This window comes from Salvelinus fontinalis, chromosome 10, assembly GCF_029448725.1.
Source record: "Salvelinus fontinalis isolate EN_2023a chromosome 10, ASM2944872v1, whole genome shotgun sequence".
NCBI lineage: Eukaryota > Metazoa > Chordata > Actinopteri > Salmoniformes > Salmonidae > Salvelinus > Salvelinus fontinalis.
In genome coordinates, this window is record NC_074674.1 from 37754335 (window position 1) to 37769321 (window position 14987).

The 14987-nt window shown below is 44.7% G+C and overlaps 1 protein-coding gene across 2 annotated transcripts in view; it reads right to left on the minus strand.

Moving 5' to 3' along the window:
* The window catches only part of pappaa (pregnancy-associated plasma protein A, pappalysin 1a), a 126536-nt gene that overhangs the window by 9392 nt on the left and 102157 nt on the right, over positions 1 to 14987 (minus strand). For both annotated transcript variants that reach the window (XM_055936742.1, XM_055936741.1), the window contains exons 20-21: positions 12260 to 12331; positions 10017 to 10115 (exon numbers count right to left, since the gene is read on the minus strand). In XM_055936742.1, coding sequence (XP_055792717.1) covers positions 10017 to 10115; positions 12260 to 12331 — 171 coding nt within the window. The remainder of the gene's footprint in view (positions 1 to 10016; positions 10116 to 12259; positions 12332 to 14987) is intronic.

The following is a 14987-nucleotide window of genomic DNA, read 5'->3' on the forward strand; positions in this document are numbered from 1 at the left end:
CTCTCTCCCTCCTGTCTCTCCCTCTCTGTCAGTTTAGCCCTCATTCTCTCTCTACTCGCACCCCCCACCCACACACAATCCTATCACCACACCCTTTTTACTCCCTCCCTCTCCCTCTGTGTGAGGATCTCTCTATCTGGTCAAAAGAGATGGTGGGTGTCAAATTTGATATGGGTTCCTGTGACCTTGACCTCCAGGGTGGCTGGACCAGCTGCCACATCTGGCCCTGATAAGGGATCTCAGAGGGTGGCTGGGAACGGGGGCTGAGTGGGGGCCAGGGGCCCCGTGGAAGTCCCAGGAAGACACCCACAGAAACATGAAAGCCCCTGTGAAAGAGCAGGCACATCAGAGCCCATGACCCCCACCTCCAGAAACAGACTAGAATCATGCCAGGCCCCACCTATGTGCGTGTCAGTCTATGCTCAGGGGAGGAAAGTGTTTGAGGGGTAGGGAGGCTGTGGAAGGGAAGGACTACTCTCAAACTTGTGTGCACAAACACACACACACAATTAACAAAAACAAAACACCCGGCCCTGTTCATTAGGTAACACATTCATTTGATAACAAAATATATTTAACATATCAACTTGGTGGTTCGAGCCCTAAATGCTGATTGGCTGACAGCCGTGGTTTATCAGACCATATACCACAGGTATGACAAAACATTTATTTTTACTGCTGTAATTACATTGGTAACCAGTTTATAATAGCAATAAGGCACCTTGGAGGTTTGTGGTATATGGTCAATATACCAGCGCTAAGGGCTGTGTCTAGGCACTCTGCGTTGCGTTGTGCTTAAGCACAGCCCTTAGCCGTGGTATTTGGCCATATACCACACCTCCTCGGTACTTATTGCTTAAATATGTATCATTATATAAGCTACATTCTTCCTGTCAGTTCTAAGTGGCTCATCTAGAGATCGTGAAAAAGGGAATCTCACATCTGAAATCAAGCTTTGTTTTGGTATTTAAACACATTGAGTGTAATGATCACCTCTCTGTACCATTATTATCCACATAACCTCAACTCCAATGAACACAGGCAAGCTGATAAAACAAACCAGCACTAATTGTGTTATTCAAATGAGAAACGCTGGTGATCACTCTTCACTACACAGAGATACATGTTTTTATAACAACAAACACAGGAGAGATGGATAGAGAGTGGGAGAAAGGGGAAGGGAGAAAGTATACATGGAAGAGGGAGAGAGTGGCGAGAGCATGAAAGACCGAAAGGGAGAGATAAAGAGAGTGCATACAAGAGAGGGAATTAGCAAGAGAGAGAGCAATAGAAATAAAGAGAAAGAATGAATGAATGAAAGAGAAAGAAAGAAAGACATCCAATGACAGAGAAAAGGACAGGTTTTTACTTCGCTAGCGCCCGGCACTCGACGTGAGCAAACAGCCAAGGCTCCTAAACCTGCTGGGAACGTGTTTCCTCTGGAGAGTTACTATCTTTGCACAGCTGTGGAGAAACCCCATCCTCCCCCATCCTCCCACCTCCCAGAAGCTTGTTTTGTTCAACAATCCCCTCCAAACCTCCATCCTACTCTCCCCCACTCCTGGTCCATACCATGCCTCCTCTCTTCCCCCTTTAAGACCAGTATTAAAGGAAACTATTTGGAAGGCCTGAGCTGCTCGTTTAGGGATGGGGTTTTATTGCTGTAAACATTGCGTGGCAGCAAAGGCATACGTTGATAATTAAGTCTTATAAAAAGAAGGCAGGTACGGAACCAACACTTAATGCTTGCCGACCAGAATTGTTCGGCAAGCATTAAGTGTTGGTTCCGTACCTGCTGGGCCCTGGCCCTGGGCCCCAGCCATTGCTTCTCTTCCCTTAATTGCCTTGGCAGGGTCTTGGCACAGGGAGCCGAAGTCAAACTCGGTTGCCCTCAGACATTTAAAAATAAGAGCTGTTGATGCAGCACACTCTCTACATGCAGTTAGCCAATATACGCTGTGACCGCAGTGAAACTGAATGGGGCATGATAGGGCTGGATGCCCAAGGACTTGAGAGCACAAGATGGTTTAATCAAAGACACTTCAGTGATGCTCAGAGCTTCCATTGAGAAAGAAACTGACAGCAGTCTATCTCTTCTGAGCAATGGTTCACAATAGAACTCCCCAGGTAGTTGTGTTCTATGCAATCATGTAATTTCCCAGAATGATCCGTTTCCAGGTTTCGAGGCATCCAGAGTAAGGGGCACCGTGGAACCTTGTGTAGTTACAGCCTAGCCCCAAACAAGGTGAGACACAGAGGAAGGACCAGTATGGATGGGCTGGCCTTTTTATTGCCTGAATTGCATATTTTGTCCACTATCCTGCTTGGTGAATGTAAATCACAGGAGGCTGCTGAGGGGAGGACGGCTCAAAATAATGGCGTGAATGGCGTGAATGGAATGGTATCAAATGGAAACCATGTGTTTGATGAGTTTGATAACATTCCATTGATTCTGTTTCAGCCATTACTATGAGCCTGTCAGCTGCCTGTGATGTACACGTACAGCTCACTTTGACACAGTAATGAATGTCCATCATCTGATTCTCAGATGAGTAATAGCTATGCCAATAAATAACGGATAAATACACTTTTTCCTATTCAGGTGCATCATCGGGTGTGAAAGGAAAATCCTCCAAGTCAACAAACAGGAAACATTTTCTGCCCTCTCCACACTTCCAAGGTCATCGATTCAAACACTACTGCTTGATATAAACTGAACAACCTTGATAGAATTATAGAAGGGATGCAGGATCCCAGAACAGTAACACTGCACTGTGGGGTAATTGGCTGAACTCTTGCCTTTAAGATCTGAGAGGGTCATTTCCATGGGAAACAATAGAAAGTGTATGAAAACCCCAAAGAACTAAGAGTTCAGTATGTTGGTTTGTTTTTGCTAAATGTGACTCAGTCATGACCTTTTTGTAAAGGTGTGATGTGTCAGTCTAAATTGGTGTTTGTTTGAGTAGAAATGTAGCAGAGCGACAAAAAAGGTCATTCATTTTCACGGAACCTCACCTGGCCTGACATATTTATTTAGCTTTTTTTTCTTCACTCTTTAATTTGGTGCATCAACATTTTCGTTAAACTTCAAAAGGTATGTCTGTTTGAAGTTTCTCCCTGGTGGAACTTGTAGAAGTTAGAGTAAATGTAAACACAGCAACAGTCACTAGTAGCGATGTCTAGAGAAAAACACGGGCTGCAAAGTGCATGTTTGGGTGAATATGTCTCAGTGAATCAACCAACGGAAAGGAAGAGTTCTATGAAACTGGAAGGAGACAAACAGATCAATAATGACACAGGGAAAACAAGGCCAAATTATGGAAGAATATGGGTCATGGAGGGAATGAGAAGGTGTAGACGTGGGGTGGGGGAGCTCCAAAAAGTTTATTTAAGTCACCAAAGTGGCACAGTCCACAATACAAAAACAAACAGCCACAGTATGATTGTGGAGGAGGAAGGGTTGCTTTGCCTGGTGGCTCCCATTTCCCAAGAAGGAATTCCTTCTATGGGGTTCTGGGAGAACCGTAAAGGGCCAAGCCAGGCAGGCAGAGAGGCAGTCTCAGCCATACCCTCCCTTCAACCCTCTTCCCACCCCTTCTCCCCCTTTGCCTGCCAACAGCTTGAAGTCATTAGGGGGGATCCTGTGGTGACCTTTTGTGCAGCCTGCCTCGCACCTTCAAAGTCCCTGATCAGAATAATACACAGCAAGTCATCCAGAACTCCTTAATATGCAAATCTCCAGGAGAAAGAAAGAAGGAGGGAAAGAGAAAAAGTGGAGATAAGGAACAAAAACAAACACGGGGTGGCGGGGAAGTACTTCAGCCCCTCCCCCCCTTCTCCTCTCTTTCGGTTATTGCGCTCACACGAAATAACAGAAAAGAACGGGGGGAAATTAAGCTGGAAGGTTTTGCCTGGAGGAGGGGGAGAAGTGGAGGAGGGGGTGTTCTGATGTTATCTTCAGTAAGCTGGCAGGGCTTTGTTATCATGTGCTGTGTCACAGCGCTAGGAACAACAACCCTGAGTAGGATTCCAGCTGAGTCACTGCCCCCACAGGCACAACAAGTTGTGGTGGTAAATACTGGTGGCATGATACTGTGTCACTCTGGCTGTGTGTCACTCTGTCTGTGTGTGTGTGTGTGTGTGTGTGTGTGTGTGTGTGTGTGTGTGTGTGTGTGTGTGTGTGTGTGTGTGTGTGTGTGTGTGTGTGTGTGTGTGTGTGTGTGTGTGTGTGTGTGTGTGTGTGTGCGTGCGTGCGTGCGTGCGTGCGTGCGTGCGTGCGTGGTTTCCAGAGAGCCTTTCCGGGGACTCTACCTATTACCACAGTGTGGTTTGCCAGACTCTTCAATAACACACTGCTCACTTTATCACTCTCTGTGTGTGGTGTTCCCTTTAGAGCAGTGCAATCACTGAAATGAACCATGGCGGTAAGGTGGCATGCCCAAAGGAATAACAGAGAATGTAGAGGTTGTGTGGAGAGATTGGCAGTGGGGGTGGTTTCCCTTGACCTCTGAATAGTCAGACCTGCACGACAATCCCAGCCAGCTCACTAAGTACTACAAACACCCTTTTGTGAATGTATGGGAGGGGGGGGGGGGGGGGGGGGGGGGGGTTATCATTCAGTTGATCCAATGGGGTCTCTACACTAACCTGAGTGCTTGAGTAACAGGACCTAGATGCATGGGGTTGAAATCTCTGTTCTTACTAAGTCTATATTCCCAGCACCTATATTCACACTGGTAGCCTACATCTAGCAGGCCTGAATGGGTCCTGGGCCACTATTTGACTATCACTGGCCCAGACAAAACAAAGCTACATCTAGCAGGCCTAAATGGGTCCTGGGCCACTATTTGACTATCACTGGCCCAGACAAAACAAATCTACATCTAGCAGGCCTGAAGGGGTCCTGGGCCACTATTTGACTATCACTGGCCCAGACAAAACAAAGCTACATCTAACAGGCCTGAATGGGTCCTGGGCCACTATTTGACTATCACTGGCCCAGACAAAACAAAGCTACATCTAACAGGCCTGAATGGGTCCTGGGACACTATTTGACTATCACTGGCCCAGACAAAACAAAGCTACATCTAACAGGTCTGAATGGGTCCTGGGCCACTATTTGACTATCACTGGCCCAGACAAAACAAAGCTACATCTAACAGGCCTGAAGGGTTGGAATCTCTGCCTGTGGCTGAAACAACAACACTAACTTCCCACAAGGAGAAAAACAGTGTGTGACTGACTGTGCCTGTGTGTCACCAGTGAGTGAGCAGAATAGATGGAGACTGTCGTAAAAAGAGGTCTGAGAGTTATTTGTCATTGTCTGTGTCATGTTGTTTTGTTTTTGAGGGCTTACGCAAGCCTTTGGGCCGGTGGCCATGTGTTCCTTTAGGAAAATGAGAATCAGGTGAAAGTGAAGTTAAGTGTTCTGTTGCTGTTTTGGCTGGGGTGATCAGACGGAGGAGGGTGAGGGTGAGCTCTGCCTCGCAGGAACACCAACCACATCTAGAAGGCTGAAACAACTAAAGCCAGCTACACGTCTACAAGCTCTAAACAACAACACAGTCCATCTGCATGAAATAAATATGTATAGTACTTTTCAAAGGCAACACCATTTAGGTCCAGACTGTTTTCATTAAGTCAGATGAGGGATTAAAATGTGTTTTTCAGCAGTCTTTATACTGAATTTGGATGCCACATGTTCTATTTCATGACATTCTTGATAAGAAATTAGAACATTTCCCATGTTTCATTCCTCTCACATCTCACATTCACGTCAGACCCATTTCTCCTCCATATATTTCCTTCTCATTTCTTTAACTCCGGTAACCTCTTTAGCCATTCGCTCATGGCAGCCGATAAATCAAATTATGATCAGTTATTTCAGAGCAATTTTCTCTATCTTTCCCAAATCCTAACCATTTCCAGGGAAGTGACTTTTGAAATACCAGATGAAGTGTTTGCTTCAAAGGCTGGCAGGCTGAATGCCTGGGAGTAGCGCCTGGCTTCGGGGCTTGAGCCCAGGTGATCCTCTTATCATTGCGGCTCAGCGGAAATGGCCACCGTTCAGAGACATGCTCCAAGAGATGGACCCAATCCTCTGTCTTTCTGTCTGCCTCTCTGTCTCTCTGCCTGTCTGTCTGTCTGTCTGTCTGTCTGTCTGTCTGTCTGTCTGTCTGTCTCTCTGCCTGTCTGCGTGTCTGCGTCTGGTATTCGGTATCCAAGGACACTAACCACAAAACCTCAATATTATGCAGCTTACAATTGTTTGTAGGACTTTTTTGTGTGTATTGGTGTATTGGGAAAGTATTCAGACCCCTTGACTTTTTACACATTTTGTTAAATTACAGCCTTATTCAAAAATGTATTTAAAAAAATGTTTTTTTTTAAATGTTTGCACATTTATAAAAAAAAAGAAAGAAATACCTCATTGACATAAGTATTCAGACCCTTTGCTACGAGCTCGGGTGCATCCTGTTTCCATTGAACATCCTTGAGATGTTTCTACAACTTGATTGGAGTCCACCTGTGGTAAATTCAATTGAATGGACATTATTTGGAAAGGCATGTACCTCTCTATATAAGGTCTCACAGTTGACAATGCATGTCAGAGCAAAAACCAATTGTCCGTAGAGCTCCGAGACAGGATTGTGTCGAGGCACAGATCTGGGGAAGGGTACCAAAACATTTCTGCAGCATTGAAGGTCCCTAAGAACACAGTGGCCTCCCTCATTCTTAAATGGAAGACGTTTGGAACCACCAAGACCCTTCCTACAGCTGGCCGCCCAGCCAAACTGAGCAATCGGGGGAGAAGGGCCTTTGTCAGGTAGGTGACAAAGAAACCGATGGTCACTCTGACAGAGCTTTAGAGTTCTCTGTGGAGTTGGGAGAACCTTCTAGCAAGACAACCATCTCTGCAGCACTCCACCAATCAGGACTTTATGGTAGAGTGGCCAGACGGAAGCCACTCCTCAGTAAAAGGCACATGACAGCCTGCTTGGAGTTTGCCAAAAGGCACCTAAATACTCTCAGACCATGAGAAACATCTGGTCTGATGAAACCAAGATTAAACTCTTTGACCTGAATGCCAAGCGTCACTTCTGGAGTAAACCTGGCACCATCCCTACAGTGAAGCATGGTGGTGGCAGCATCATGCAGTGGGGATGTTTTTCAGCTGCAGGAACTGGGAGACTAGTCAGGGTCGAGGGAAAGATGAACGGAACAAAGTACAGAGAGATCCTTGATGAAAACCTGCTCCAGAGCGCTCAGGACCTCAGACTGGGGGCAAAGGTTCACTTTCCAACAGGACAACAACCCAAAGCACACAGCCAAGACAACGCAGGAGTGGAGTCTCTGAATGTCCTTGAGTGGCCCAGCCAGAGCCCGGATTTGAACCCGATCAAACATCTCTGGAGAGACCTGAAAATAGCTGTGCAGTGACGCTCCCCATACAACCTGACAGAGCTTCAGAGGATCTGCAGAGATCCTCTGAAGCTCTGTCAGGTTGCCAAGCTTGTTGCGTCACACCCAAGAAGATTCGAGTTGGCAATTGCTGCCAAAGGTTCTTCAACAAAGTACCGAGTAAAGAGTTTGAATACTTATGTAAATGTAATATTTCCTCTTCCCCCCCCCCCCCCCCCCCCCCCCCGTTTTTATTTATATATATATTTTAATTTTACCCCCTTTTCTCCCCAATTTTCGTGGTATCCAATCGCTAGTAATTACTATCTTGTCTCATCGCTACAACTCCCGTACGGGCTCGGGAGAGACGAAGGTTGAAAGCCATGCGTCCTCCGAAGCACAACCCAACCAAGCCGCACTGCTTCTTAACACAGCGCGCCTCCAACCCGGAAGCCAGCCGCACCAATGTGTCGGAGGAAACACCGTGCACCTGGCCCCCTTGGTTAGCGCGCACTGCGCCCGGCCCGCCACAGGAGTCGCTGGAGCGCGATGAGACAAGGATATCCCTACCGGTCAAACCCTCCCTAACCCGGACGACACTAGGCCAATTGTGCGTCGCCCCACGGACCTCCCGGGCACGGCCGGCTGCGACAGAGAGCGAACCCAGAGACTCTGGTGGCGCAGCTAGTGCTGCGGTGCAGTGCCCTAGACCACTGCGCCACCCGGGAGGCCCCCTTTTTTTTATACACTTGCTAACATTTCTAAAAACATGCGTTTTGAATTGTCATTATGGGGTGTTGTGTGTAGATTGATGAGGGGGGGAAATTATTTAATCCATTTTAGAATAAGGCTGTAACGCAAAAAAATGTGGAAAAAGTGTTCTGAATACTTTCTGAATACACTGTACGTGCATTATATCACACAGCCTTCCTACGTGTTTGAAGGCCAACAGAGGCCGAAAGTCACCTGAAGTACATGTGAAGTTCATAGAAAACTGTACATTGCCATCAGAGTCTAAAAGTGTTTTTTTTATCATTGACACCAGCCATGGGACATTGAATGAACCAGTAATATTATTACAGCCCATGTTGACTAAGTATGTGACATGAGAGCTCCCGTAGACCTAGAGCCTGTTCTAGGACATGCCTCCCCCACCCTCCCTGTGCTCTCCTTCGGTTACTCAATGACTTAAGACTCTAAAAACACTAAAACACTCTACTCCTGTACTAATATGCAACAGATAAGTGAAGGACAAAAACAAAGCCCTAGGTCCGTTTTTATGGGGCAGCTTGTCTCTACATACAGTAGTACATGACTGACTGATTGATTGAAAAGAAATGTAGGGAAACATTCTTGTAAGACTGATGGAACATTCCCAAGTAGGCTACAGGATGAGACTGGTGACTGGCTGTTTAATGGCATACTAGTACTGTTCTGTTAACAGATACCAGACAATAAAAACAAAATCTTAACATTTTTGGTCAGTCCACCTACAGCTGGTTTTCCATGTCTAGAGACAGAACATAGACAGAGAGGTTGTGTAAGACAACTTGTTCTTGGTGCTGCTGAACAGCTTCTTACTGGAAGCCCTGGTCAGTCAATGGGCCAAAACAGCTACTCAACAAATAAAGCAAAACAAGTCAGAACAAATACTAAAGATGATGCAACCGGGTTAAAACCACTGTCTTGATCCTGGTTTTTGCCTCTTTGTTTTTGACTTACAAGTAACTTTTAATTTTACCAGGTTGGTTTCACAACAGAAGCCAAAAACCTTTGTTTTTAACAACAAGAACAGATCGAGTGGAATAGGTAAAAGTGGAGGAGTCTAAAAGAACAAGAAGAGTGGAAAGGTGGGGAGTATAGAACTGTGAGAATAAAACGTTGATTAATCCTGATAGGTGGAACGGAAGCAATCACACACATTCTGATTGTACTCTGTGGAGAGTGGACACATGGGCCGACTCCCAGCAGGAAATGAAGAGACTCTGGATCCAGACAGACAGACACATGCTACAGTGCAAAACGAGCCAGACAGATAGACACAGCTACAGTGCAAAAAGAGCCAGACAGAGAGGCAAACAGATACACATACTACAGTAAAAACCCAGCCAGATACACAGAGGAGCATAAGGAGCCAGAGAAACAGATTACTGTACAGACTTCTAACCCAGAGAGCCAGACACAGCTTGGGTAACAGACCACAACACACACCACATGCTAGAGATTAACAAGGAAGGGGACCTTATCTGAATCATAGAGAAAGGCAAAATATCAACCTCAACCATCTAGCAAGGGACAATCATGAACACCAACTGATAAGGCACTGCCAATGTGCAATAGAAAAGGGAAGCTTAATGTTGCTCATCTTCAAAATGTCAAGATCAGAAAGATATGTCAGCGAGCATAAGTTCACAAACAAACTACTCAAATTACTCAGTAGCCACAGTGACAACATAAGAATACATTTAAGATAATTCCCATTAACTTTGTTAAGGAGTAGCAACTTAACTGTTATGTTAACTTATCTTAAACAATTTCAAAAGACAGATAAGAAGAAGCCATTTTGTCTTGAGAAGGTTTAGTGAATCCCGGTCCAGATGTTCTGTACTACTCACCTTCTTGGTCTTGACGGTGGAGTGGCAGCAGTCCCCTCCGTCGTAGTTACAGAAGGCTCTGTTGTTGACCGAGTCACAGTAATTGTCTCCAATGAACGGCTGTGACAGAGACCATCAAGAGGAGACAATAAGAGGCAGGACATCATCAACAACCCATACACATATGGACAACATAGATGAGAACCACACTGATTCTCTCTGATGTATTTGATTACCCCATTTAAGTGCTCTATATTCAAGTTTGATTTTATTCATATTGTATTGTTTTTTTTGTCTTATTAATCCGGTACAAAAATGCTGTCTCTTCCAATGTGACTTTTTAAGCCGCGGGAGGTCCAGACATGTAAACATGAGTACACCATAAACTATATGAGGCTAAGAAACACTCCAATCATGTGCTTTATGAGGCTAGCCCCGCCCTACCCTTCCTGTTTTATCCAATTGGCTTAAACTGTGTGGATGATGACATCATCCTACTACCAACACCGATTAGAGGGTGAATACTTTCTTTACTACGATAAACTGAAAATATATCACAGTAAAATCGACCAACTTAAATTAAACGCCACTTGTCCCTTTTAATCGCCTCGCATCGGCACACATTTCAGAAAATAAATGCCTGTTTCCAATAAACGCCCGGTCTAAATTAATTGTTTATGAGGTTACCATGGACACCGCTCTGATATTTCCACGGTGATTTGCATATTTTGATTTATTCTATCACCGTTGCCATGACACCACCAAAAAGAAAACACAACATCAAATTCAAGCTAGCCGTGATCAAATTCACAGAGCAAAAATTGGGCGAGGCAACAGCAAGGCATTTTGGAATTGATCCATTGAGAATTGAGAGAATTGAGAGAATTGAATTGAGAGAATGGCGAAAAATTAAACCACAAAAAATTTACCAAAAGTCAAACTTCACCGTTTGTCTGAGATGGATCAGAAGAGGGCGAGACTGCCAGGTAGGGGGAGGAAAAAGGTAAGCTGTGTGTATTTAGGAAATAGACACATGGCTCAAATAGAAGCCTGTCTCTAATAAGTGCTGGTTGTGTTCAGTGATTGATGCAAATAAACGCTTGGGATATTAATTGAAGTTTTGCGATAAATATATATTTTGGAAAAAAGGAAAGAACAAGTTTTGTTAACCATATAAACGGATCTGAAAATATTGTCATACTACAATATCAGCTACATAGGGTGTGTAGACAAAGTGTTAGGCTACTATAGCCCAGTATCAGTTCTTTCCTGCTTCACTTCTCTAGTGGTGGGATTCTCTGAAACAGATCCCGGTCCCCATGTGGGTAAAGCGTTTCATTTTGGAGACAACATGAATCAAACCTGACTAATTGGCTTCTCCGCTTGTGCCGGTATCCACGGTAACTGACGTCACTGGAGCAGAGCATCTCCCCAGAGAGAACAATTAGCTACCCATGCTCTGAAACAATGTTCTATTTCAACCTTCTCCCGAATGAGCTCACCTGCTGTTAAAAGGCTTGTCTCTCTGATAGGTAGCTTGCTACTTCACTGGCTGGTAGGCAGTGTGTTCAGAACTGTGTGTGTGTGTGTGTGTGATTGCGTATATGTGTGTGTATCTATGTCTGTATTTGTATCTGTGTATCTTTAAATCTTGACAGCTCCCGCCAGGCTAGTGTCTGCACAAACTCCATGGGGAGTAGAACAAATTGAAAGAGCTACATATCTGGAAACTTAAGGTGATGCCTGATCTGATAACATTTAGAAAATAGCAGGATACTTTGCAAAATACATAAAGAGGGACTGGTTATAATCCTGTTCTGTGACAGTGTTTACACTCATCACACACCTCTCATCATCACCACTGGCCTCCATGACGCATGGCACGTCCTCTTACCTCACTTCCTCTCACGCATTTGAATCTGAGATACTGTATTTAATGACAAGATGGTCTCTGCCCTAACAATGGGAGTCGTGAAGGCATATGGTCTGCTTATCAGTCTGCTTATTAGTCTGCTTATCGCTGTATTACCACATGGACAGATTTGGATGGGAGTGGACCCTCTTGCTTCACCTCGTCCTCTCTGGTTGAAGTCCTTACCTCTCTCCCTCTCATGCAAACCTATTACCCCACTTCCTGTAACTCAGGTGAAGTCCTTCCCTCACATCCTCTCACAAAGATTAGGCCCTTAGCCCATATATTTCATCTCAGGCAAAACCTTTATCTCATAAACTACTATTCTCAGAAAGTTCATAGAAGTTCTTACATCACATCTTTTGATGCAGTGGAGCACCTCTGGATGTGGATACCACTTCAGTCCCATTGTACACACTACATTCTGTAAGAAGACAAAAGGAAAACAGTCAGTAGGAGTTCAGACAGTCAAAATATCTCTACCGTATATGGATGAAATGTCAATCTGTGAGCGTGGAATAAAATATATTGATTCAAAAATAGAAATGATAGGGGGAGATTTGTAGTTGTAAGGATGGATATTATAGCCATATTGGTCATTAGAACAAGATGACTTTATGCAAATCTAATATCATCACGTTGATTTGCGTGGGGGGGTTGAAATGATGTGCCAACAACGTTGTTTCAACCAGTTTTTGCCCAGTGGGTAGGCTGAACATACAGTTTCTACCAGTCAACATCGAAGGGAACGCTGGCACACAAGTCCAAAAAAGAAACCGCCTAACCTCTGGAACTGATACAGTAAATATCTCTACATCAATAGAAGGCAACATTGATATTGAGAGGAGGATATAGTACACGTCTGATGATGGTTGGTTGGCTCTTTGAAGCCTGCCACCTCAGCGTCTTGTTTCAACAGATCCGGCTCGCAGTGACGTCTGATCACAACCACAAGCACATTTCACACCTAGTTGATTCACTTGCACAAAGGTAAGTTGCAGCAAGTGCTTCTACAGGTCAAATAACTTGAAATACCTTACAACGAGATGCTTCTACCAAAGCGACTGAAGCTGACTTAGACCTATCCTGCTCAACCACGTCATGCCTCCATCTCATTCCAACGTTACCAGCTTACCAAAATCAAACAACTTTTGTCATAAATCTTTTTTTCCTCTCTCTCGTCACAATACATGTGCCTATTTGGATAAGACATATTGTGACACATCCTGGTCTGTGAGGAGGGCAGGGTGCCAACACTCCAGTGGAACGACCATGTTTCTTGTTATGTTGTTACCTTATTAACTCACTCCACATTCAGGAAGAGTTAAGTTCATGACATTTTCCATATGAATAAATGAATGCATGTTTTCAATGGTGGTGAAGCCTGCTTTTGATGGATTACCCCTCCACAGATCGCTGAATAAATCTACTTGACATGATATAACTTGATCCTTATACTGTATAAAGGTGCTCTTTCATACCAGGGCCCCGGGACATTGAGTACGAAACGTGTTCTCAAATATCTCCACAGTATGTGTGGAATCTGCTCTCTTGCTTTCATTGTTTGCTCTCACTTGGGATACATAAAATACACACATTTGTTCTAGAGGGGCTTCTGGGGTGATTTGAATGTAATGTGTGTGTGTGTGTGTGTGCGTACGCGCCTGTGTCTGTGTGTGCGTATCTGTGTGTCTCCGTGTATGTGTGTATGTTATGCGGGCTGAGAGAGTGTATAAAAGAATATCTGTCTTCCGCAGGGTCTGTCTGTATGAAATGAGAGAGCAGAGAGGGTTTTCAGGGGAACGTGATGTCCCAAGACGAAGGCAGCGCAGTACATGCAGTAAAACCTACCCAGTGCCGACCGGGACCAAAAGTGCCATCCACAGCAGAGGACTGGCTGACCTCCGCCGGAGCATTTTTTTCCCAGCCCTGCCATGTCCCAATAACACACGAATTGACACGCTTTTTCACTGTTGCAAACTAAGGTATTTTTCATTTCAGTGCCGTCAGCAAATCAATGGTAGAAAAAAGAGGAACGGAGAGAGGGCAGAGAGAGAGGGATCGGCAGACAGAGAGAAAGAACAACAGGGCAATTGAGGACAGTTGGATGCTGGGTAGCACCACATTCCTTTCCCAGCACGCTTCTGTGAAGTGGGTGAGCTCACTTAAGTGGGGTGGGGGGTGGTCAAATAGACTCCCCCCCAGGCAGGATGACCATAGTAAGATTGGCTAGACTTTGGTACATGTCCTCTACATCTGCAAAGGGGGTTGCAGCTGGGAGGGGGGGCTAGAGAGACTAGTTGTAAAACTTTTTGCTGCCATTTTCGATAAGAAGATGATGTCACCGACCAACCCGCTAGGCATGACCGTAAATCAAAATAATCCACAACCGTGGCCTCACTTCACCCTCTGCCATGCACGGGATCCTTGCCCAAGCACCTGCCCCACGTGCAATGATATCACACCAAAATAGATCCATGGTGAGGTCATGTCTCTAATAGATATTATTCATACAGAAATGACTGATTCTAAATGTAGCAGTGTAATTTCTGCTGATGCAAGGAAAGAGAGCTACAGAAAGTGAGAGAGAGGAGGAGTATGGTAGCCTAAGTGGGTCAAACCCCCAAACTAATGGGTCGGAAGGGTGATACATCACTATAAGTGATGAAGAGACTAAACCCCCTGGCTCAGCACATATGGAAATGCAAAGTGGATTTCAGCCTGTGTTCTAAAGAAAATGGCTGCATTTTTAATAGTGAATCAAGAGTAGCTCCATGATAAAGATTGAAGGTAAAATGACATGAGAATACAACCACATAATCTAATCATGGGTTATTAGTGAATCATCAGTCATATTTGATGGTTCTCTACTTATGCAACTATATTTCCCATAATCAGTCTTCTATTGAGTTTTTGTGATATTGTAGGTGGTACGGATCACATGATTAGAGATAGGAGGCATATTAAGCATCACTCATGTGATTAGAGATAAGAGGCATATTAAGCATCACTCATGTGATTAGAGATAAGAAGCATATTAATCATCATTCATGTGATTAGAGATAAGAGGCATATTAAGC